Source organism: Antechinus flavipes, chromosome 3 (assembly GCF_016432865.1).
Source record: "Antechinus flavipes isolate AdamAnt ecotype Samford, QLD, Australia chromosome 3, AdamAnt_v2, whole genome shotgun sequence".
Taxonomy (NCBI): domain Eukaryota; kingdom Metazoa; phylum Chordata; class Mammalia; order Dasyuromorphia; family Dasyuridae; genus Antechinus; species Antechinus flavipes.
In genome coordinates, this window is record NC_067400.1 from 165,893,447 (window position 1) to 165,920,083 (window position 26,637).

General features: G+C 33.1%; 1 protein-coding gene across 1 annotated transcript in view; it reads left to right on the forward strand.

Moving 5' to 3' along the window:
* Positions 1-26,637, forward strand: part of MYO16 (myosin XVI) — a 722,870-nt gene that overhangs the window by 590,908 nt on the left and 105,325 nt on the right. The window contains exon 29 of the mRNA XM_051984178.1: positions 26,131-26,227. Coding sequence (XP_051840138.1) covers positions 26,131-26,227 — 97 coding nt within the window. The remainder of the gene's footprint in view (positions 1-26,130; positions 26,228-26,637) is intronic.

A 26,637-nucleotide genomic window follows, 5' to 3' on the forward strand; every position in this document is an offset into this window, starting at 1 on the left:
ACAGAAGGTTATCTGATCCAAACATCTCATTTTGAAAATTAAGAAAATGAGGCCTAAAAAGTCTAAATAAGTTAGCCAATCATAAGGAGCAAAGCTACTCAGCTACTCAGATTCCAAATGAAACACTGAAAAACATGATTAAAAAAAAATTTTTTTCTTGGGGCAGCTAAGTGGTGCAGTGTTTACAGGACCAGCCCTGAAGTTCAAGGAGAACTTGAGTTCAAATCTGATCTCAGACACTTAACACTTTCTAACTGTGTGACCCTGGGCAAATCACTTAACTCCAATTGCCTCAGCAAGAAAAAAAAAAATTTCTTTATAAGTAGTTTTAAAGAAGAGTTCAGAGTTCTTGGTTGCGTGAAATTTTAAAAGGTAAATTTTCTGAAGAATTCTCTGTTTGGTAAGAGCTACAAAATGCAAGGTTAACATTTATCATGCCTACAAATGAACTGGTAGGATAAAGGATTTATTATTACACATCTTAGAATAGTATAGGAAAGATAATAAAAAAAAAGAATGAAATATTATTAAAAGTTTTTTAAGTTCCTTTCTTACCACTTTCAAGATAAAACAATTGTTTTAGGGCTATTAGTTCTTATTAGTGCAATAAATTAACAGTTAATGGTCTTTGTTTTATCACAGAAGTAACACTTCAACCTTTCTTCATAAATCAGTGGAAGGTACAAACTAGAAAATAGACTATAAAATCATTGACTGTCATATATTCTCTTCTCTTTCTCTGCAGCTGGTGATGTGAAAATATTTAAGCATTAGGAGTCTAGTCATGTCTGAAGATGCAGTGTACGTTCTAACCAGTAGTTGTTCATTTTATTTGAATGTGCATATTGTGTGTGTATGTGTGTGTGTGTGTGTGTGTGTTAATTCTTCCTTGAAAATTTGGAAATATATCAATGTTTCAGTATATGGAAGACACACATGTGAAGATTCCTTCAGAAAGAAATGCTTGTCTTTGTATACCTCTAAAGTTTTGTTCAACCAAAAAAAGTCAAGTATGCTAATTCAGTCCTGTCAGCTTCCTTAAAAATCTCTCTTAAAGCTCATCGCTTTATCAGAATTCTAAGTGATGGGATGTAGCACTGTTAATAAGAATAATTTAGTGAGCATCCACTAGATACAGAGTTTCAGCAGTCTTTTTGAAAAGTCTGTTTGCATTCAAAAACCTAAAACAGTTGAATAATTGAGAATTTTTCCACACTCCTCTTTTATAAAAAAGAGACAAATGGCATGTAAAGGAGAGTTATATGGGTTTGGTTTTTAAACCCAACTCCGTAGCACATACTAGAGAGTTAAATCAGGTTCCACACATTGCCCTCCCCCTTCCATGCTAAACATGGCAAATATAACTGGTGCACATAAATCAGCATAATGGGAGAGAAAGAATGCAACACCATTTGGTTCAAAACCCAGTTACACCATGTTCTAATTATATGACCTTATAATACTTTGTTTCACTGAGTCTTTTTTCCTTCATTTGCAAAATGAAAAGTTTTGACTATGTGGATTCTAAATAACTGTCCAAAATTTTCAGTAATTGAAAAGAGTCAAAACATGTACTTCATAAGCAAGACCACGTGTAATACTAGCAATTTTGGAATGATCATTAACTACAAAGATTTACTAAGTACATGCTACATGTATACCTCTTTGCTACACACTAGAAATGAAATGAAATGTGACATGCTCTCTGTGCTTAAGAGGATTTGAATAATTCTGGGGAAATAGAACATACACAAAGATAAATTACAATACAAAGGCAACAACAATAAAACTAGCATTTATATAGATAACATGTTACCTATTAGTAGCTAAAATTTATAGAGAACTTTGTGATTGCTTACAAATCCTATTTCTTTTTATCTTCACAATAACCTTGGGAGATGAGTGTTGTTATTATCCCCATTGTACAGATGAAGAAACTATAGATGAAAGAAATTAAGTGACATGCCCAGCATCTTATAGCTAGTAATTGACTAGGGTAGGCTTGATTTCAGGGCTTACTGACTCCAGGTCTCCTGATCCATCTATTAGACTTACCTACTCAGACACTAAGAGTTAAAGGAATTAAGAGAAAAATAATTATTTCTGAGAATAAACATGAAAAACACATTAAAAGAATTAGTGTTTAAATGAAACTGAGCTTTAAGAAGAAGATATGATTTAGTGACATTCCAGATAGGGAGCCAGGTACCTGTATATGGGAGGACAGAATGTATTGGCTGATCAAATATGTGTACACTGGGAGATAAGGTTGAAGAACTAAATAGTGATCAAATGTTGGAAGGCTTCAACTATCATGCTGAGTAGTATCATGAGACATTTACAGATCCTAAAATGCTTTTGAAATAGCAAAAAAAGAATTGATTAGATTTAGTCTCATGAATCTTTTAATTGTGCTTATTGTGTTCTCATCATTTGAACGTTGTTCACTCAAGAAGTTTTTATTAAGCACTGATATACCAGATATCATTTACTGAGGATGCAAAGACAAAAATAAAATGATTCCTCTCCATCTGCCCCCCTCATCTGCAGGAATTAATGTTCTGCAAATACAGAGTCCCGTGTGAAATAAATAGGAAGTCAATTTTTAAAAATATTCTTTAGCACTATATATTTTATAGAACAAAATACTTAGGAGGACCACAGAAGAAAAGCCATATATATCTCATTATCCCTATTCCACAATTAAGGAAAGGAGGAGTTAGAGCTACTGTTTTTTTTTTTTTTTTTTTTTTTAGAGGTGGAGAATAGGGAAGTGACTTTATATGTTGTACTCCATTCACTTATGCAGATCGGCAATTTTTCTCTAACATACAGTAGTATAAAACTAAGTAGCTTCCCTATGGTTATATAGCTAAAATGTATCAGATGAAGGAGTTGAATCCAGATTTTTTCTTACTCTACTCTATTCCTACTCTAAATATAAATATAAATATAAATGTAAATATATAATAAATATAGCCTTCTATCTACTATATTATGCTGCCTCCAAATTAAAAGATGTTACCCAGTTATATGACTGGTATGTGAAAGAACCAAGATGCAAACCACTCTCTTGATATCAAATCAAAACCCTTTTCATTGTACTGCTCTGATGGAACATGGTAAACCACCAGAATAATTTGTTTATCTGAGGGCCCAGAATAGTAAATTAATAAGAATTTTTGCATTACTACATCATTCTGGATTATTCTTTATTTAGTGAGATATAGAGTCAAAAAAAAAAAAAGAAAAGAAAAGAAAAGAAAAGAAGGAAGGAAAAATTATTGCCCCTTAAGGAATTGATAATGAGAAAGAACCAAATATGGGTAGGTATCAGAAATAACCAAAAACAAATATCCCCACCTCATACACACATACCAGCATACTCAGTAAATTCTACTGGTTCTTTATTACATCTAGGATCAAATGTAGAATCCTCTGTTTGACATTTAAAACCTTTCCCATATTAGCCTTTTTCTATCACTATAGTCTGTCTTCTTATACCTTACTCCCTCCTACTCATTCCTGGATGAAGCATTACCAGCCCTTCTTGCTGAACCTTAAACATGATACAACTCTGTGCTTTTTGATGATACCTTTTTCATGAATAGAATGTTTCCTTTTCTTACTTCTGTTTCCGGTCTATCTTGTTTTCTTTCAAGACTCAGTTCAAATTTCACCTTCTATAAGAAAATGTTTCAGGCTTCCCTACTATTAGCATCCCTTTCTTTGAGATTACTTTCCAGGTATAATGTCTATATCTTATATATGCTCTTTTTTAAATTTTGCTGATCTTCAGGATAATTAGCATAGTAATGTTTCTCAACTGACATTTTGGATAAGCAATAAAGTGGAGAGGTTGAAATACTCTGTAATTGTTAGAAAATATCACAATTTGTAAATGGCCAATTCAATATTATACATTTTTAAAAATTGGTCAAAAATATTTTAAATAGTATCATTTCAGAAGGAAAATAAATTTTAATACAGACAATAGAAAGAAATTATTATAGAATGTTTCATGCTATTCATATTCATATATACTGTAGAAAGAACCATATGTTAATAATTTAGGTTTTAGAGTGGGAAGTATGCAAACTCCTTCCAGTGTTGCATATCAGCAATAAATCTGTAACTTACAGTTTTAGAGATCTGCCAATGAGGCAGTGAGGAATTAAATACCTTGCCAGAGGTCACTCATCCTGTTTGTATCAGAACTAGGAATGAAACCAATGGTTTCTTGTCCTCAAGACAGGTGCTTTATCCATTAGGCTATATAGCCTATCATATTATTCAGAAGCTAAAATAAGAAATGTTAATATTCTTACTCAATATGCTATATCTTTGAGCTACGTTCAATTATGCCTTAGTTTTAGAGATTTGGAAATGGGAAGATTAAGAATGTTTTTAAAAGCAACTCTAAAGCAGTTTTTACTATTATTTTTATACTCATGGTAGGTCAACTATATTTTTAATTAATAGATCTTCCACTTCATTTGAAGGAATATATTATTTTGTACAGATTAATTACATCTTAAAGAAATGCTCAGTCCAATGAAATAATGTTTTTAATGATCTAAAAATCACACATTGAGGAATCCAGTAGCAAATTCCAATGAGTTTTCTGTTTTCCTTTCCTCTTGACTAGATCTTACTGTTCTTGGTAAGATATCTTCATTTTTATCCTATAATTATAATATTTAATTTAACCCAAAACACCTTTCTTAGAAACCAAAGAATGTTAAACTTTAGGCATTTATGTATGTAATTATCTTTCATATTTTGAATTTGCACTTCAGAAACATCTAGACTATTGAATATGAAACAAATTGTAACTCAGAGTAGAATTCTCTCTCAAGAATTCTGGAGAAAGGATATTCAGAAGCAATCAAAAATTAGAATATTCTCAGTCATTTCTTAAAATTCATATATGAAGGTTCATGAGGTCAAAATACCTGATAGTAGAATTTATACAAAACAACATCATGTTAGAACATAATCATCCTTCTCTGATGAATTTGTAGCCAAAAGGGAATGAATAAGGGAGAAAAAATATAATTCAGTTTATAGGAGGAGAAATTTTTGAGATTAGTTGTTTATTTATATCTTTGTTTTTTAAAAAGGAAGAAGTTCAGATGGAGGTTCTTCCAGAAAAAGTTGAAGTAGGCTGTCTCAAAGCAAGCACTGAAAAAGTGTCTTCTATGTACATTAAATTATGGTGATGAATATGAAGATGATAACAAAGATGAATATGAAAAGTGGGGAAAGATATAAGGGGAGGACTAAAGACCAGAAAAAGAACGTGTTAGACAATAGGTAAAATCTAAAAAGACAACAGTAGCACCAGCATTAAACATTTTTAGCCTAGGCACCATTAGGTGTTTGTTCTCTACAAAGGGAAAGAAAGTACAGTGTTGTTAAGGAACAGAGTGACACTGTCAGATCAGCATGAAAGAAAACAAACTGAACAGGAGAAAACTCTGCATATAACAAAGAGAAACACAGTCAAAATGAGCTTGTCACCTAGACCTTGATTTAAAAAAATGCTTTTTATTTATCCAAGTACAGATTGACACTGGTAGGTACTTTTCACAAAATTACCTATTTTTCTCAAGCTAAATTATACTGAAAAAATACAAATTTGCATTTGGTATCTCAAAGTCATCCATAATGAGGAAATGGAATCGAAATACCTGCTTTTAAACTGTACATTTTTAAAAGAATTTGTCACCAAAAGAATATTGTCTTTAAAGAGAGTTACTTCATCAATAATGGCATAAAAAGCATGTTTCCTTCTTTCCTCTCAAAGTATTTGAAGTTACAATAACATATGTTAATTAAAATTTAATTTGTGGAATATTGATCACATCAATTACTACTACCCTGAAAAATCCATTATAGTGATATTCTTTATAAGGAAAGAAATGTCTAAAACAATATTTTTTAATATATTCAAGCAAATATGTAAATGGCTACTATATTATAAGTGTTAATCACTTTGAAAAACAAAAACAAGTATAGGACAAGAGTCTCTTTTCAACTTGGTTAAATGCTACTTAGTAAGAAAAGGCTTGCATAGATTAAGTAAATTCAAGACAGCATCGAAATACATGAAACAAAGCAATGTATGATTAGTAACTTAGGTTTGTAAGACTTCTCTCAAATAAGGAGTAGCAAACTTTGATGAATAGGCAGGATTTGAATATTCAGAGAATAGAGTATGGACAAAGGAATGGAATTAATAGTTGTTGTTATTTGTCCTTCATTCATAAAGAGGAGCATGACTTCAGGGAAGTGACATCATGACATGCAAATGAATTGGATTTTAGTGAGGGCTCCTTGCAAGGCACCTGCCTCACTCTCCCTTCCTGAGCCATCTGAGTCCAGTGGCAATATATAAAATCGAGACAACTGGAAATGACTCTGGATGAAATGGGAGACCTTGGCCTTTTTAAGCTAAGGTTTTCAATAGGTCTCAGTTTGACTGACGCCATACCCATTCAGTAATTAAAGCTCGGTAGCCATTGAGGCAAAAAAAATCTCCTTTTTCACCTAGTCCAAAAACATCTAAATGAATGAATGAATGAATCTGGGAGGGGAAGATTCTGGGGTTTCTGTCCAAAACAGAAATGACTGCTATTTACATTCAATCTGAGTCAATGGAGACCCAAACAATGACCAAATGAGGCTTGGCCTAGGACCTATTGGTGTCCAATTAGAATCAGATTAATTTTGGTTTAAGGCCTGGTCTTTAAAAAAGAAATCTAGCTAATAAATCCTAAGATATCTTGGGAGGGTTCAGAAGTGCAAAAGAGGAAAAAATGCTTTTAAGAGCATCTGTACATAAGAGTATGATGCCTTATGTGGACAGAGGGAGAGAAGGAGGGGAGGAAGAAGGAAGGAAAGAGGAAAAGAGGAAAGAATGGAAGAAAGGAAAGAACAGGAGAGAGGAAAAGAAGGAGGAAGGAGGGAGAAAGGAAAGGAAGGGAGGGAGGGAGGATGATAGAGAAGGAAGGAGAGAGAGAGAGAAGAAGAAAGGAGGGAGGGAGAGAGGGAAGGGGGAGGGAAAGAGAGAGGAAAAGAGGGAGGGAGAAAGAGGTTAAGAGGGAGGAAGAGAGAGGTGAAGAGGGACGGAGAAAGAGGTGAGGAGGGAGGGAGAGAGGAAAGAAGGGAGAAAAAGAAGGAGGGAAAAGGGAGAGAGGAGAGAGGGAGGGAAGGAAGAAGTGGGGAAAAGAGGAAGGGAAAGAGGGAGGAAGGAAGGGAAGAAGGCAGAGAGGAAAGGAGGGAGGAAGAGGAAGGAGGAGGGGTAGGAGGGAAGAAGGGAGAGAAGGAGGAAATAGTCTTTTTACTGACCAGTTCCAGGTCAGCTTTACTCACAGAGATTGTTGTTTGTCCTTCCTTCTCTCTGACATCAGGAAGGTGTTGCATGACAATCAAGTGAAATGGATTTAAGTGAGAGAGGACTGTGCAAGGTCACCTGCCTCATTTTACCCTCCAGAGCCATCTGAGTCCAGTGACAAGATGTAGATCAAAATGACTGGAGATCACCCTAGATGAAATAGGAGACCTAGTATATGATGTAATTTTGGACATAGCCAACATGAAAATTTATTTTATTGATCTATGCTTATATGATTCAGGAATTTTTCCTTCTTCCCTCCCTCCCTTCATTCCTCTCTTCCTCCCTTTCTTTCTTCTTTCCATTTTTCCTGTTTTCTGTTCCTCCTTTTTCCATTTCTTCCCTCCTTCCTATCTTCTTTCCTTTTCCTCCCTTTCTTCTTTCTCAATAAAACCTTTTCTGATTCCCCAAGAAATTATTGCCCTCTTTCTCAAATCTACCTTGTATTTTTTTTTAATAATTCCATATACAGGATATATACAAAATATGGGCAAAAATCTAATGAAGATTTTAAAGACTTTGAGGACAGTGACTGTTTCACTTTTGTCTTTGTACCATTTATGCTTTGTACAATGTTCAGCACAAAAAAGTCACAATACATGATCATTAATTGATTTCTTTTATCTATTTGGTCTCCCCTAAGACATGCTAGGATAACGTCTTTTAAAAATGCTTTGAATCTCATTAAAAACAATGTCCTTATCAACATATATAAGTTCAACAAGCATGTATTTGGTGCTTATTATATTCTAGTAATTGAATTAGGATTTTTTAAAAATCTCTATGTTTGAATTGTATCAATTTTACTGAGGGAAAATCATTTGGTAAATGCAAAATAAGTGCAAAATAAATACAAAAGGTATATAAATAAATATAATTTCAGAGAGATATAAGGAGAACTGAGTAGGTTAGGAAAGACCTCAAACAAGATAAAATGATAGGAAAGATGTTAGTTATGGTTTAATAGAGTTGATAATCATCTGCATAACATAATTGAATCCTTGGGAGCTGATATGATCACTAAATGATTGATTATATAGAGAGAAGAGATGAGAATGTTGCAAATAGAATTTGGGGGGGACATACATATTTAGTAGTTATGATCTGTCAGAAAATCCAGAAAAGTCGATGAAGTGGTCAGACAGGCAAGAGGAAAATCAAGAAATTGAAAACCAAAGCAGGAGTTAGAATTAAATGAAAGGGAACAAAGTGAAGATTATCAATTCTAGCCAGGTTACTCCACTATGTTAGCTGTGAAATTGAGAAGAAATCGAGAATGAAAGCATTGTGGGCATGTTAAGAACAAGATAGCTTGTTGTTTATTTGGTTTAATTTGGCTTGGTTTAAGGATAGGGAAAGACAACAACATATTTATAGACAAAGGGGAAGAAGTTTACAAATATAAAAATGGAAGAGTGGTAAGACAGCAGGAATGAAAGAGGAGACAGTCAATAGCTGGCGAAGACAGGATATAATGAGATCAGGTACGGTAAAGGCTTTTCCCTTAGCAAGATGAAAGTTCAAATCTTACTGTAATACAGGGATAAAGGAAGAAATTGTTGAAGAAGATATCTGAATTTTACAAGATATGGAAGAGGGAGTTTTGGGGCAAAGGTCTTAAAGAAAGAAAGATAGGTATACCAGGTGCCAAGTACTGCCTCTCCTAAAATATGCTCCTGAAACAGGACAACTGTTACTTTTCCCTTGTTCTTAAGTCATTCACGTTGAGAATACCAAAGAATTCTTCCATAGTCTTTGAAAATCTCTGCATTCTTATCAGAGAATTGATCTCAGGATAGTTTTATCTCTTCCCAAAGTGGAAGAGCTACAAGTTCCAGGGTTTTGTGGCCAGTCAATCCATGTCTGAAGCTGTTACATTTGTAGGCCTCAGAAAAGGGGTCATTGAAATAACTAGAAATTGAAAACTAGCAGAAAACAGGAAAGGACCTATGAGACAAGCTCCCCCAAATTAGATGGGGATTAGAGTGTAAGTAGAATATTTAACCTTAGTAAAGGAAAAGTCCTAGTTTTTTTTTCTCAAACTAAATGTTGATTGAATTAAATCTAAATACTGAAGTGGTTGGTTTAGGAAGATTAAGGATTCTACACAGGATTTGCAAGATACATCTGAGAGAGAAAATGTCAGGAATTTTAGTTTAGAGGTTTCTGCAATTTGAGGCACTGAGGTTTGGACCAATGTGATGACAATAAAAAGGAAAGGAAGGGAGAAATGATGATACAATGAAGGAAAACCAATATGATATCCAAATATCCTTTTGTTTTCTAGATTTTAATGAGGTTTCTGCAAACTTTATCTCCATGGTCCCATGAACTCAATATCCTGACCTCTCTCATGTGGCTCTCTCCATTTATAGAACTAATTTGGCAATTATTCAGATTCTTAGGTCAGCTTTATTTAGTTAATAAATACCGCTTCTGCAAAAATCATATTTGAGGCCAGTACAATATTTCATCTGCCTATTTCAAGTATTTTTTTCACCAGACTCTCTTCTTCCTTATAGACCAACTGTATTTTTAAATTTTTGTTTTAACTAATTTTTTCCAAGATTACTGGCCTTTTCACCTCAAACCACTCTTCATAATAACAGAGACAGAGAGATAAACAAATAGACAGTCAGAGGGAGAGAGAGAGAGTTTAGAGGTTTCTGCAATTTGAGGCAATGAGGCTTGGACCAATGTGATGGCAATAAATAGGAAAGGAAGGGAGAAATGATGATACAGTGAAGGAAAACCAACACAGCATCCAGATCTGATGACATCCAGACCAACAAAACAGAGACAGAGAGCTAGAAATAGACAAAGAGCCATGTCTAATTTGTTCTGGCCTGACAGCAGTAAGTAAACAATTACCTATTAAGTACCTACTACATACCAGGTACTGTGCAAAGAGATCAAAGGCTTAATATGAGAAATATTGGATTAGGATTCAGGCCACCTGTTTCTAGTTCCAGCATTGTTACTAAATAGTCTGTTTTGATGGCTAATTTCTTTTTCTGTGTTAGTTTACCATCTTTAATATTAGAAGAGTGAAAGAATTTTAAATAGATTATATCTAAAACTCTTTTCATTCTAAAACTCTAACCTAGATCTTGAATTCTCCTATATATAGATGATAAATCCCATTAGTTTATCATGATATCATGACAGCACATTTTCCTACAGATGCCTTATATCAAAATAAATTTTAGTCATTTTCTTTTCAGAACAGACTCATCCTCTGTCCTCCATGAGCAACTGAAAAGCTTTGTGTCATTTTAATTAGGGGATCATTTCTTTTCAAAATGAGAGTCATGTGAATAAACTCTCATTTACTTTATCAGCATGAGAAATAATTACCCATTATTATTATTTAATGGCAATAAATGAAGGAACAAATATTTTACCTATAGGATACAAATAATCCATATGCTCTTTGGGAATATAAAAAATTCTAGTGATTTTTTAAAAATCTGAGTGTGTATTCTAAAGGAATGACTTTATCTCTGGATGACATAATTTTCCTATAAGAATCAATATGGAAGAAGTCATTTTCTACAATATTAATTTTTTCACCATTTCATTAATACACAGAAAGTATGTGTAATTGTGCAAAATAGCACTAGATTATAACTTTATTTTTCTTTTGTGGGAAGCTATTTTGAAAGTACTGCCAGAAACACATAGCTCTCCCACAAATTGTCTTTGGGGGAAAAAACAACTGAAGAACTGCTTCACAGATTCCCTTGACACCTACTAAGTATGAGCTAATACAGCCTCCATGCCACCTACACGCCATCTCAACATCCATTGTAGCATTTGGAATGTCTGTACTTCCACATCCTACACCTTTACATGAAAAAAAATACTGAAAACTGAAAACTGTTAACAGTAATTGAAGCTTTGGAAGTCATCAATGACACTTTTACTTAATCTTTTAAAATCTGTCACTTTGGGGTAGGAAAAAAAAACATTAAAAACCCTAATGGTTTTCTAATAAAAATAGCTATGACTGTAATTCACAGATGGTTTACTTTTACAGGAGTCAGAATGACATTAACATTTCAATCTAAGCTAAGAACACTGTGTCGCCCAGGGAGTGCTAAGCAGAGAGTGGCTCAGTAGGAGAACATTTTAACCTTTTTTCTTTTCTGGCAAGAAATATCCTTTGATTAGAGTACGCAACCCAAATCCAAGCAGTAATGATATCCAAATCTGGCCTAATATCAGAATCTTATCTCAGATCAATTTGATTTAATATAGAGCATTTAATATCTTTTACCATAATTACTTTACATAAGTATATTCCACAGAGAGGTGGCAAAATGGCCAACTCTTCTTTGTCTATTGATTCAATTCAGAGTTAACATAAGACCCTGGAAATTTAGAAATCATCTAATCTTGTTTGTTTCTATGACATGGGAAGCTCATTAAATGGGCATTGCCAGTTAGAAACTGAGCATCAATAATACTCATATACCTTCTGTGTATGAAGATGGATTGTCTAGCTTGATTTCCTAGGAAGTATTTTGTAATGCTAATTTTATTCTACAACATTATACACAATTTTATGAATATAGTAGAATATCTAGTAAGAATTGACTTGCCTTGTCTATTACAAATTACTGTACATGTTTATAATCTTGGTCATCAGAAAAATAAGAAGAACATAAGAGTTTTTAGCATGCATTTAATTATCATCTACCATATCCATAATACTATTCTAGGTACAGTGAAGGTCTGAGAGACAATGATGACTAAGATATAGTCCCCAGTTTCAAATAGTTTGCTAATGTCGTAATTAATAAACAGTGGTTCCAAAGCAGTGCATATTCATTATCTGTGAACATTATATGGATATAGTGTTCAGATCTTCAATTAAATTTGTATTCTTCCCATGGATTTAGTCCTAGTTGTTGGCCAGCAATGTTTTTAATGAAATCTATTTTTGTTAATCCTCAAAATTTCAATTACTATCATTCCTATTTTACAGATGAGAAAAGTCAGGCTCAGAAAGGATAAGTGACTTCTTCAGCTTCATATAGCTGGTAAACAGTATATCTGAAATGTAAAACTAGCATTCTAATTCATGGTACAGTGTTCTTTGACTAATATCACTTCATGTCATGTCACCAGAGAGAAGAATGAAAAAAATCAAACTAGAATGTAAAAATACAATAATGATTTGTATGTGCATAACATCAGGGTACATGAGAGGGAGATCATGGGTTTGTAGACTTAGAACCAGAAAGGACCTTAATTTTATTATTTGCTTAATTTTTCCTTATAATTTGCTTATTATTTATTGATTATAAAAAGGCATTTGTTTCAGTAGAGCAGGATGAGTTCTAAAAGGATCTAACTTTATATCCCCACAAATATGACAAAATTATATAAGATTTCTTGAAAAATAAGATAACAGATAATAGTATTCAATGACCTTCTGAACAATTTCAAGTGAGGCATAAAATAGAAAGGTGTCTGCTTTCCAAAAGTATTTTCCACTCTTATAGTGGAGAAGTATGCAATATTCACATCAAAGAGTAATTCCTTGTTATTATTGAGGTCTATAATCAGCTATATTTTATATTAAGCTGTAGAATACTAAATACGAGTATTCTATCTATTGACTATTTACATTATTGACACTCTAAATAGTCTAAACTAACTACTCACACAGGAAAATCTAAATGGATGAAAAAAAGTCTATCATTCAGATAATTATATATAATTGAAATGACAACCTATAAAACTCAAACATTAGCATTTTATTTTATAATTTTGTAATTATAATTTAGTTAAATATTTATATTTATGATATGTATTCATATTATAATAATTTTATAATATTTTATATAATACAATTATGTTGTATTATATAATTTTATGATATAATAATAAATAATTATAATTTATTATTATATTTATTATTTTATTTGTATGATTTTAGCCAGACACTGCAGATTATTAGATGACTCTAGATTTTGTAAAACTGATTGAAGTAACACATATCTAAGTGATAGATGACAGGGTAAAGCCAGATTGCCTTAATGAAGCCACGGTTGTTTTAATGACTCTAGCTCTGGAACAAAATTTTCATCTTCATATTAACTGTGCTTTCCAGAATGTTTAGAAATTCAAATGATAAATACTGCCATCTTAAAGACCAGAAATAAAAGAGCAAACACAGAGCAAGAGAGAAACACATAGGGGACACTTAGTATTCCAACTCATCACAAACAAGGAATTATAAAAAATATTTTGACTGATGTATATAATTAAAGAAATGTTTGAATGATAAGGAAGAAGAGCAATTTTCATGGAAAGAGACAGGAATAATCAATGTTCAACTCCTGTGTTCCACTGTTACAGCCTCAAGATCAAGAGAAAGATCCTAACATGTTGCGTATTCCCCTTATGGAAAACTTGTGATAGGACATGAACAGGAGTTACACAGGATGAATAGGCATGTATAGTCTGCAGTCTGCATTATTAATAAGAATCAGTCATAGAGATCAATGAGATAATAGTTCCTTTTAAGTTTTTCAACATCTAATTGAGACCACCACAAATTTTCTCCTGCAGAACTTCAAATAGGCCTTTAGTAATGTTCAGTACTACATTTATTAATTTCTTTGACAGTCTCAAATTCATTCCCCATAATGACTGCTTGTTCCATTTGTCTCAAATCTTCATTCTACTACATCATACTACATCATGCTGCTAATCCAAAATAGTTCTTGACTCCTACTTTACTTAGAAATTTGAGGCTGATTTTGATGTCCTCATTAAGCAACATAATGAAGGATTCCTTTTTACTTCAAAATAGTTCTCTTCACCATAGATACATGGATATAGTTACAACTATAGATTTAGATAGGAAATGTCCTTGCTTGCTAGGCCCAAGTTCTTCATTCCATAATTTCTGACTGCTAGAATTTTATCCTTCATTTATCTCCTACCTCTTCATCATTTTGCATCCCCTTTCCATCATTTCTTCCCTTCTTCCTATAAACTCACTTTATCTTACTTCAAAAAAGCCTTCACCAGCTAATGTCTTCTCCTATTGTTCTATTTCAATTTAACTACAGATCATTTAACATTGAATTCAATCCTTGCTCCTTCCAGTTCCACATCACTCTATCACTCCTTAATTCTTTGAAGTGTAACTCTGCCCCTACTCTTCTACTGCAAAATATACTGGCAAATGTCACTATTGATATTTTAGACACTAAATCTGGGAAATTATGTCACTACAATTTTTTCTTCACTTCTTCAAAGCATTTGGCAGTTTTGAAAATTCCCTTCTTTTGAAATTTTCCTTCCTTACTTTATGATATTATGATAATATATTATACTATTCTGATTGACCTCCTACCTCTCTCAACACTCCTACTAGATTTGCTGTGCTGATAATTTTCTTTCTCTTACCCCTTAATGTAAGTAATCCAAGTAAGCCTAAAAAACTCAATACTTATATCTCTTATAGCACTTTGTTTTTCTATAAGAACTTTTATATTCCTATGATTTTTTTATCCATCTGTATTACCAGCATGACTGTGAAATCTACATATCCATTTTTGAATTTCTCCTGAAATTTAAGTATTTTCTGAACATCTCTATTTGGATGTTCCATCATCATCTTAAATTCAGGAGTTCATAAGTTTGGGTCTATAAATGTTTTATTTTTAATGTTTTGATAACCTTATTGCAATATATTTGGTTTCTTTGTAGTTTTATATATTTATCTTACACAGTTTTTAAAAATTCTACAACTGTTTCCCGTTTTTGCCAGATTAATAAAGGGGTCCATGATACACACACACAAAAATTATAACCTCTGTCTCAAATAGGGATGTATAAATCAAATTCATCCCACACAGTTACACCACTGCTATGAGATTTTCCCATTTCATTTGATTATACCTCAATTTCCCATTCTTAAAGCTATTTTTCTACTTGCTTCTTCTATAAACCACCAAACCAACTTGTGTCCATACATTCCTTCCAGACAATGATTATTTTTTAAACATAGGCTTATATATTCCAATATCTACATTCAAAAACAATAAGATCAAAACCAACAACTTTTTTACTTCCCAATTGTCTAAAAGTCCAAACTCCTTACACTGGTGTTCACATCATTCTATATTTAGTTCCAACCTACCTTTCTAACTTTCCCCAAAACTCTTATGACTGAAAATTTCAACCCTCTATTTTTTCTAATTGTTTCTTGAATCTGTCTTGGCCCCATAGATTTGTTCACACATTCTTCATGCCACAAAATAGTCTTTTCCATCTACTCTTATACTTACATGGTCTCTTTGACCAAATGAATCCTAGTTATTGTTAAAAATCCAATTCAAATATTTCTACTTTTAAACAAAGTTTTCTTAATCATTCCAGTCTACAATTAATGTCCCTCTCCTTAGTACTGGTATAGTATGATTTATCTGCTACCATTCATTTGGTTTAATGAACTGCTTAATTGAACTGTTCATATTTACAAATCTTTCCCCCAATTATTCCATAGAGCTATTGGAAGACAGATAATGAGACTTATATGACTTTGAGTCACCCTTGTACCCATTAGGTGGTCCATGACTCTGTTTATTATCTGATGGGTTGGGCAGATGTGACCTGGCAGTCTTACTTGCTTTTGCTATTTCTGAGTTTTGCTTTCATGTTTAGCCTTGAGCACATTTTGCCTTTGAGATTTAGTTCACCACTATGAATGACATGTCACCTTTGGTGATGAACAGATAGATGACATGCCCCCTCCTTTCCAATGCCTGTCTCACAGATTTGTTCTGCATTGCTCACAGACAGTACCAACTGTTCTTCCTGTTGATTGCCAGAATAAGTCAGTAGTTGAAAAAAAGACCACAAATTGTGGAAAATAACCAGGGATGTGGATAGGAATAACATTTTATAATAATTCTAGTTAGGTAATCTTTTTTTATGACTTTGAAAGTGCAATGGACATGGTAGAGCAAACAAGTTTTAAAGGCTCTTCTTAGACAAGGAGCCTCTAAGTAGTACATCAAAATTAGACAAGATTATATGACAGATATAATCACACATAAATTATTTTCAGTGATCCATTAGACTATTGATATCAGGTGAAATGTTAAATTGCAAGAGGTGTTTGGTAGTCATGTGAAATGTCCAGTATAGTCAAAAACATCCTTTTCCCCCAATAAAGATATATCATTATAAGATTCTCCATATTCACTAATATATTAATGCATTAATTCTATGAAGTCTCAGATCACAACAAAGCTTCTATAATGAAATACACAGTAATGTGAGAGATGAATATAATATCTACAGTACTAAAACAAAGTTGACAAAAAATCCCATATATTGACTAGATTATGACATAGGACATATCTATATGCATATGTGTATATGTATTGTGTGTGTGCACATGTGTGTGTATGCATTGTGTGTGTATATATATATATATATATATATATATATATATATATATATATATATATATGTGGGTTAGCAGCTAGGTGGCACTGGGCTTGGACTCAGGAGGCCTCATCTTCCTGAGTTCAAATCTGACATCAGACACTTATTAGCTATATGAACTTGGACAAATCATTTAATCCTATTTGCTCAATTCCTTGTATGTAAAATGAACTAGAGCAGGAAATAGCAAACCACACTCCAGTATCTTTGCCAAGAAAACCCCAAATTGGGTCATGAACAGTAGGATATGATTGAATAACAATAAATATATGTATAGAGATATAGAGATATAGATAATAGATTTGGATCTTGAAAATTCTGTGGTTGGTCAATCAAGTGGGCTCAGAAATGAAGAAAAAGTGATGTGGCTAAGCTGTTTTTGTTTCACTTTCTGTGAACAGTAAATAGGAAGCTATTTACTACTATAAAAATCCACCTCATCAATATTTTTCTACTGAAACATCATCATATTAAATTCTGGAAAACCATGCTATAATAAGAATAAAGGTTATAAGTTGCCTAAAGAGCAATAAAAATGCTTATAGGGCATAAAAATGAGTTGCCATGTTAAGAATTTTGACCTCAAGAGCAAAATAAATCATAAATACATCATAAATTGAGATATTTATGTCAAGCAAGGAATTAGATTGGATATGTCATAAAAATGATTGGCATCAGATGAATAACTTGCATGATCAATTGCTATCTCACAAATTGATTTAATAGTCAAAATTAATGACAAGCATTGAATAGAAAGCTCTACAGAAACAGAGGAAAATCAGACAAAAATCAGAAAAGATGAGATAGGTTGAATAGATTAGGATAGGTTACTTTCTGAATTATTAAAGAAAGTAGCTTCATTGATGAAATCACAGATATTTCAAAATATTACTCTTGAGAAACAATTGTACCTATCTGGATAAACTATTTAAGGGGAGTTGGGATAAATAAGTAGGTACAAACACAGACCATCTTTGACTCAAAGATAAATCTTTCAAAAAATGTCAGCCTTAGTCAATGGTTTTGACACTGTGACCAATCAGAATTAGCCAACAAAGAGCTATCATTTTTTTCCTTTAAAGAAAAATCGTTTTATTTGCCTTAAAAACTAGAGATGTTAGCAACTCAGGAAAGCTGTTCATATTCCACTATATGTTCTATCTACTACCAGCAAGGGATGATTGTAGGCTATAGAAAAAGTATATGTTAATGTACTATAATATGTAGAAATAAGTCCCTCTTTTGAGCTGACTTGGGGGTGGAAGAGATATAACAGTGTGAACCCTAGGAAAAGATTGGAGAGCTAGATCTTAAAAAAAAAAAAAAAAAAAAAAAAAGACAGAGAGTTGTACCAGAGAAGCTATAGAAGAGAAAAAAGACTTTGTACAAACAGACTGCAGATGAACTAACATGGAAATGTAGGATGCTGCAGGGCATGGCATGACTTGCCCAAAGCTTTACCTGTGGGAACTCCTTGAGAAATAATGACTATGTTCAAAAGACTTAGTTTAAAGATTCTAAGGAGACCCAAGTTATCACAATTTCAATTACCACCACAACAAAAAGAAAACCAGGTAAATGATCAAAAACCTCATAATTTGAAAAGGTGCACAAGTCATATTTCAACTAACAGGATTAATTTTTTTTCCGGAAAACATTATATAAGATTGAACAATGTTACAAGAGGTAGTTAGATCCATATGAAATATGTTATAAACTCAATGCAATTCATTCATCTGAGGCTCAGAGAGGCTAAGATACTTGTCTATGGACACACATAATTTCAGAAATAAGATTAAAATTCAAATATTTCTAACAAGGTGAACATTCTAATCAGAAGGCTATATTCTGCCTCTCACTCCTAGAGTTCTTAGTGCTCAGATAGTCTGATTATAACCATTAACTTTAAATCAAAGATAATTGAGTGAATGACACTATAGTAGCCTTTTACTACCTGCTTTCGAATGAGACAAGAATAATTCATTAATTATGTTATTCCAAAATAACATTGGTCAAATCAAGATTATATTTAGTATGCCTACAAAGTCATTATTATATGTGGCATGCCTATAAGTGAAAGGTCAGATAGATAAAGAAGGTTGTTCTTTACTTTGGAAAAAATGAAAAATGTAACTCATCTGATCTATAGACAAATTCCATTTTGTTAAAGTGATTTGGACCATATTTGTCCCTTTAGTCTCAAACAGTATTTTAGGAGAGCAAATAATTGTTATTTACAAAGGAAAAATAAAAGGATTTTGGATATAAATATATAGAGAGACAATATTTTAATTTCAATTAAGAAAGTGAAGGGTTATTTTGTATATCTTAACCAAACTTTAAAAATGCCACATTATTGAAATATATGTGTACACATAAGAATATGTTTTATGAGAATGTTTCTGATAGAAAATGTGAATGGGCAGAATTAAAGAGCTTAATTGGATTGACCAAAGGGGCCTTCCAGAAAAAAAAAAAATGACCTGGAGTAGTCTGTCTCACCATATGTGTTCTTAAAATACAGAAAGCAACTCAAGGGAGTCAAATTCTAAATGAAATTTTGATATATGTCAGATATCTTTCTAATATCTGATGATATGTTTAAATTTTCACATATAATGTAAATACTTATATGTGAAACCAAACCAAAGGCAATAGTACTTTATGTTTAGAAGAACAAATACCATTCATTCTCTCTTTTAATCTCCAAAGTTAAGCCTAACACTGGATGCATCCATTGAGTATCGTCTATCAATTTTTGAAAGTCATTTAAGGTGTTCAACTTCTCTGTTCTTAAAGAAAGTTTTTGTACTGTAAGCACCTTAGGGTATACTTCGTATTCTAAATATTGAAAAGGAGCATGCCTTTTAATTTTTTCTGGAGCTATATACAATTTGTAGTACCTTAGTGTTACTATGGTCTTTTGTAGACATGCTTCTAAAATTTGTTTCTCAGGTGCACACCCCAAAATATTATCCATGTAATACAACAACATAACTTTTGGAAATGCTTTTCTTAATGGAGTAAGAGCAGCAGCCACATACATTTGACACACAGTGGGGCTATTTTTCATTCAATGTGGCAAAATTGTCCATTCATATCTTTTATAAGGCTCAGCTATGTTAATACTGGGCACTGAAAAGGCAAGTCTTTTCATATCCTCCTTATCCAGAGGGATAGAATAGAAACAATCCTTAATGTCTATAACCCAAAGAAGCCACTCTAGGGGTTCTCAAGTTATGGCCCGTGGGCCAGATGCGACAGCTGAGGAAGTTTATCCCCCTCACCCAGGGCTATGAAGTTTATTTAAAGGCCCACAAAACAAAGTTTTTGTTTTTACTATAGTCCAGCCCTCCAGCAGTCTGAGGGACAGTGAACTGGCCTTCTATTTAAAAAGTTTGAGGACCCCTGCTGAGTCTAGGCAATTGAATAGGAGATGGAAGCCCAGGCTGAAGAGTTCCCATAGTTTCCATCTGTTAATTTACTTTTCTTAAATCAGTCAACATCCTCCATTTTCCAAATTTCTTTTTTACAACAAATACAGGGGAATTCAAAGGACTTAGAGAAGATTGTAAGTGTCCTTGGTCAAGTTGCTCTTGTACTATATCTAATAAGGCCTGAATTTTTGAATGGGAACAGGTGAGAGTGCAGGCAAGCCTTCAACAGCAGCCCTGCCTAAAAAGCCAGAGTACTCAATTGTAATCCTAACTGTTGTAAGATGTCTCTTCCTCATAGATTGATGGGGATTTTTTCTACTACAAAAGGAGTAAAAACTCCTGTTTCACATTCAAATATCCATCTCAAAAGGGTAACACTAATTTCTGCTGCTATTGATCCTCCTACACCAGACAAATGGGTGTCGGCCTTAATCTTTGGTCAATGACTGGGCCAAGTGTCACCTCTAATGACTGTAAGATCTGCTCGTGTATCTACCAATTCTTTCAATGGTATGGCGTTTACATAGATAATGAGCATTGGTCAGTCAGCTATAACAGAATATTCCTGGATTCTATTGCTGGGAGTCAAAATCTGGGCAAATACCACCAAAATGCCTATTAGGAGTGTGTATCAATAAACCTGATGCTACTATTTCTCCTGGGTAATAAGTCACACATTGTCTACCTGTATTAGTGACTAGGATATTAGCTACACATTCCCCAGTTTCCCATATCAGTGTATGGATAGACACTGTTTTGTAAGCGCTTTCAGGAGGTAAAATGGTCAAGCCTACAGTGCCTGGAGGCAAAGGATCTATAGGTTAGATAGGGACAGATTTCACCTTTCCAGAGGATATCTCAGTAGTCTCAGCTGCATACAACTGTATTCTTCCCAATTGTAATCTCTTTTCCCCATCAAGTTGCTTCTTGGCTGATTGAGCATTGGAGTATGGAACTTCTAAAGACTCTCTAAGTTAACATCGACTGCTATCATGCTCAAAGTGTTTTTTGCATGGGGCCCTGGAGCTAAGCCCCATTTCCCATTTCCCTGAGTCAATCTCCATTCTGATGCCCAATGGAAGCCTTTGTTGCATTTTGGACATAAGAGTTTTGGATCTTGTTCTCCCATCTTGTTTTTTATGCCAGCATTGAACTTTGAGATGCCCTACTTTATCACATTGAAAATATTGACTAGTCTCTTAGGAAATCCCTTGCCAAAAGGGATCCTATCTTCCCATGTTCCATTCTTGAAGTCTGCATCATAGTCTGGGTATAAAAGGTATTTGTGCCCACTGTGGCACAGTGTCTTATCATCTTCTCTAAAGGAGCATTCTTATGTAGTCCTAGTATAATTCTTCTACAAACCTCATTAGAATTTTCTCTAGGAAGTTGTCTTATCATAATTTCTGTTGCTGCATTTTCACCAATAGTTCATATGACAGCTGTCTGTAGACTCCCATGAAATCAGCAAAGGGTTCCTTTGTACCTTGTACTATTTTCATGAAGGCTTCCCCTCTATCTTATCTTCCCAGGAGGGTGCCCCATACTTTGATAGCAACAGAAGCAATTTGCTCATATGCTGCTGTAGGATAATTAATCTGCTCTAAAGTGTCTGCATAAGGACCTAAACCTGCTAGTTATTCAAACTCAAGGTTGCCTATTTTGTTGGGCTTATGTACCAGAGAGTTCACTATACTTAGAAAGTCACAATTTTTGTCCAGGTTCTAAACATGCCTTTGCTATAGATTTCTAATCACTAGGGGTTAAAATTTCATAAGCCAAATTCTCTAATACCATCTTTACATAAGATGATGTAGAATCATAAAGAGTACAAGCCTTTTTCAGATCTTTGAGAATTTACAGATTAAAAGGAGTGTTATCATCTTCTTCCTTGATCTGAAGAGTCTAATTCTTCAAGCACAGGGTATGTTTCTATACTCAAAATCAGATGTATCCTGTTCTTCCTTTTTAGCTTTAACTAATGCCTTTAGTAATTGTGTCATAGGGGGTGGACAAAGCTGATGCATGGGTAGTGCTGATGGTGTCACTGTCCTTCCTCCTCCTCCTCCTCCTCCCTCCACTCACAAAGGCAAAATTGAGGGGGCAGGGTCAGGAGATGGGAAATGCCCTAAAGGCACTTGCTGAGAAGCATCACACTCCTTAAGTTCATCAGCATTGTACTTAACTCCTTTCTTGTCCAATTCTTCAGCTTTTCAACTACTTTATCAGTACCATCCCTCTCCTGCTCTTTCTCCTCACTGCCTTGTCTGGATGTCCACATTAATTTTTTTTCCTTATTTTAAAACTTGTGGGATTCCTTAAAGCCAATTGTAGTATGTTTTATATATAGAATGTTTCCTCAGGAATTGAATCAGGACCCTTAGCAATATTCAATTAGTTGCTCTCCCACTAGTTTCCACATATCTGGCTCTAATTTTTCTTCCTTAGAGAACCAAGGAAACATGCACTCTAATATATTTAAGAGTCCAGGGATCTGCTTCCAAGTTATCAACAAACCTTGCTTCTTTATTAACCTAACTATTCATTCTACACTTCCCTCGGAGTAGGAGAGGCTCTTTTCTTAGTTTTTGCTTCATTTCAGCTAGAAAATGAAAGTGACTAGCTTACTCCTTATCAAAGTTTCCTGCTTGTCTATTTTTGTACTCACCCTATTTCAGGATCTCCATTGAGCTTAATATCATGTCAGTTGAACTGCTGAGTGTAGGTCCTTACATCCAGGGCCTCAAAATGTAGTATGCTTCTTTCAGTGCCTGATGTTTAGATGCCAAAATGTAATGTCTGGATTAGCTTTCTCTAGGATCTCTCTGGAGTCTGAGATCGAGCTCCAGCACACTCTCACTCGAGTCTCTCTTGAGTCTGCTTATTTCAAGTCCTCTCAGCTCTTATATATCTTAGTACAATTACATCACTACAGCACACTGAGCATGTCAACTGTAGAACCATTATATCACCATACTAAGTGTATGTAAACTAAAGAACCATTATCTCATCAATCACACTGAGTAAACACCCTGTTATAAGTATCCTTGTTTCAAGTATACTTTTGCAAAGTTCTGGCCCTCTACAATGTGTGTGTGTGTGTGTGTGTGTGTGTGTGTGTGTGTGTGTGTATGTATAGACATATATATCAAAAAAATTCTGACAGTATATGTAATGATACACAACTGTAGTCTCTCATACAAAGATTTGAGAGGAAGTTGTTTTTTTTTTTTTTCATATCTTTTTGGTACCAAAGGGTTTTGGTACCAAATATTAATCATCTTTCATTTTTCACTTTCAATTCTTTTATATTTATTGTAGAATATACACACACGTATTGTTTTCTTTCCTCTATTTATTTCACTTTGTCTCATTATTTAATGTCTTTCTGTGATTTTTTTATATTCATCTTATTTACTGCTTCTTCAGAATAGTAATACTGTGTTCTGTCTGTCATGTATTACAATTTGTTTAGACATTCATTAATCAATGGGCATCTATTTTGCTTCCAGTTCTTTGCAACTACAAAAGTGCTGCTAAACATTTTGGTATTTTGGGAGTCTTTGTTTTTGTCAGTAATCTCCTTGGGCTATAAATAAGTGCTTTCAATAATTTTTTTTGGCAATCATTTTCATGACTATCATTATACTTGATTGAGTTGATCTTACCATTGCAGCCGATTTGTGAGAGCTGGTTTGTGGATATGTAAAAATTTAGGAGAAAGAATCATATTTTCAGTAAATAGGTTTGTTCCATGATGTTTTCCATAAAAAAGAATATTGTTCTTCAGGTGATGTTCTATGAAAAATTTTCAAATTTGCTATTCAAGTCCTATTTTGTAATACCTTAATTACAATAGAGACTGTGTGTCATAAAAAAGTTAGCATATTGGCATAGGATCAAAAGATTATAAATTCATATTCTGCCTCTGACATTTATTTATTTAATCCTGGACAAGATACTTAACCTCTACATACTTCAGGAAAATCCCTACAATTTATTTACTAAATTATAAATGTGTTTTAAACTATACTAAAAAATCATAGATTCTTCAAATGTTCATAAGTGAATTATGTTATATTAGAAGTCTAAAGGATAAACAAACAAAATCTGGACTATGTTTCTAGATGGAATTAATGTATACATATTTTATTCATGTGTGTATCTTATGCTATACATTTCCATTAATATAAATTAATAACATAAATATGAAAGTGGAATAAATGATCAGTACCATTAAAAAAGACCAATAAGAATATATAAAAATCTAAATAATAAAATATTTTAAATATGCACCTTTAAAGTACATTAAACATAGTAACTCAAACTAGGTTAAATTAGTGTTGTCCCAAAGAAGTTCAACAGTAAAAACCTGTTTAGCATATAGAGACAAGTGATTTATAATTAGCATGTCAGTTGTTAAAATGATGAGTGAAAAATCATCAAGGGACTTGAAGATGAGTAAAATGCTTTGTTGTCTTGAGTATTTCAAACATTACTCCTTGTCATTCATTGAGTTTACATGATTAATTTTCATTATCTTTGAAGAGGGTATGATTAACAAAAATAAACATAGCACAGCTCCTATCTCAATTAACACAAATTTCAAATTATAACAGTTGAAAATAATGAAGAATACCTGTGATCAAAATCCCATTTCTGAAACTTCCAATGCAAACTTAAGTGGTTTTTTCTTCTTTTTTATTATTATATTTTATTATTTGGAACAAGATCAGCTAAATTCAACCTGGTAATTAAAAAATTCCCATAATCTTATTTTTAACAATATTGATTCAATGGACTGCTTCTTTGTTAATATTATTTACATAGATGATAAGGAGAGATCAGGTATAAAGACAATGATAACCAAAAACAAACATCAAAATGCTGTATGGTGATTATTCATTTATCAAAAGTAGGTTTCCAAAATCCAGAATTTAGACTTGAATATCATTGTTATCATCATGTCAGACACTTAATGAGTACTCCAGGTGTGTTTTACAATGGACTAGAAATCCCTAGGTGATATGCTTAATAAATAGATAAGAGAAATTCTAATTAGCATAACACTTGGTAAAATATCAAAATGCAGAAAGTCTAAGGCCTGAAAATATTTTAAGCAATTTGTTGTCTTGAAGATTTTAAACATCCTTTCTCATAACCATGTTGAAAACATTATTTTGTATTACAGAGATTAATTCAATAGAAATGTCTTTTTTCATGGAAATAAGAAATTCCAAAAGAAATAAAATTGTTTGTTTAAAAAGCAGCCACACATTCAGCTAAATGTCTTTGTCCTATAACATGATGATGTCCCTATTTGCATATATTTTCCTTTTGTTTATTTCTGATAGAAAATTTAAGGTAAGAAAAGGATTACAAAGGAAAGGGGAGAGGGATGATTTCTGAAGATCAAACAAATAGAATTCATTCATATCTAAATTCCTGTTTTCAAGCAAGAATGATAAAGTCAGTTCTATAGTTTTTTCACCAAGACATACAAGTACAAAAATTACATTGTTCATATGTTTGTCCAAAGATTTTAATATTCATATGAAAACATTAGTTTCTGATTACTTAAAAATGTGTATAGCATAAAACTGCTGAAAAGAAAGGCCTTTCAAAGATGTACTTGTATATAATATATGTGATGGTGTTAAGAAAGGAGACACAGTAGTGAGGGGGAAAAAGCTATTATTGCTTTTGGTGCTCCCTCCTAGTCTTCTCCTGGAAAAAATCTCTGTTCTGTGATTATTTACCCATCATCATTTTGGCATTTCCTTGTTGTTGAATGTTTCCCTGCTGTTTGTGTTTTAGACAGGAGTCCGAAAAGTGTTTCTAAAATACTGGCAAGCTGACCAACTCAATGATTTGTGCCTTCAGCTCCAGAAGAAAATTATAACCTGTCAAAAAGGTAACAATTACATGTGGATATTTCTGAACTGTATTTTTTGCATATCCATACAAAGCTGTTTTGTACATTAGAATTTTTAATCTCTAAAATGTAATCATTATACATCCATATTCCTGAAGTGTTTTTTATTTGTTTTGCACACTTATTTGGCATTGAGGTAAAGTACAAACTTTTGATTTGTATAGAATTCACTTTTCAATTGACCATAGCATTAATTATCTGGCACAGTATTTGCATAAGTAGCTTTTCATGGGTTAAAGAGCATTCTCTTTTAGCAAATCATACCTTAACTTAGTCATTTGTTTTATAACTCCTATGCTGTATAGAAGAGGAAATTAATTCATTGATTTTTTTTATTAATTTCTACAAAGATGTTTTGGCAACAACCACTGAAATTCTCTTCTGATTTT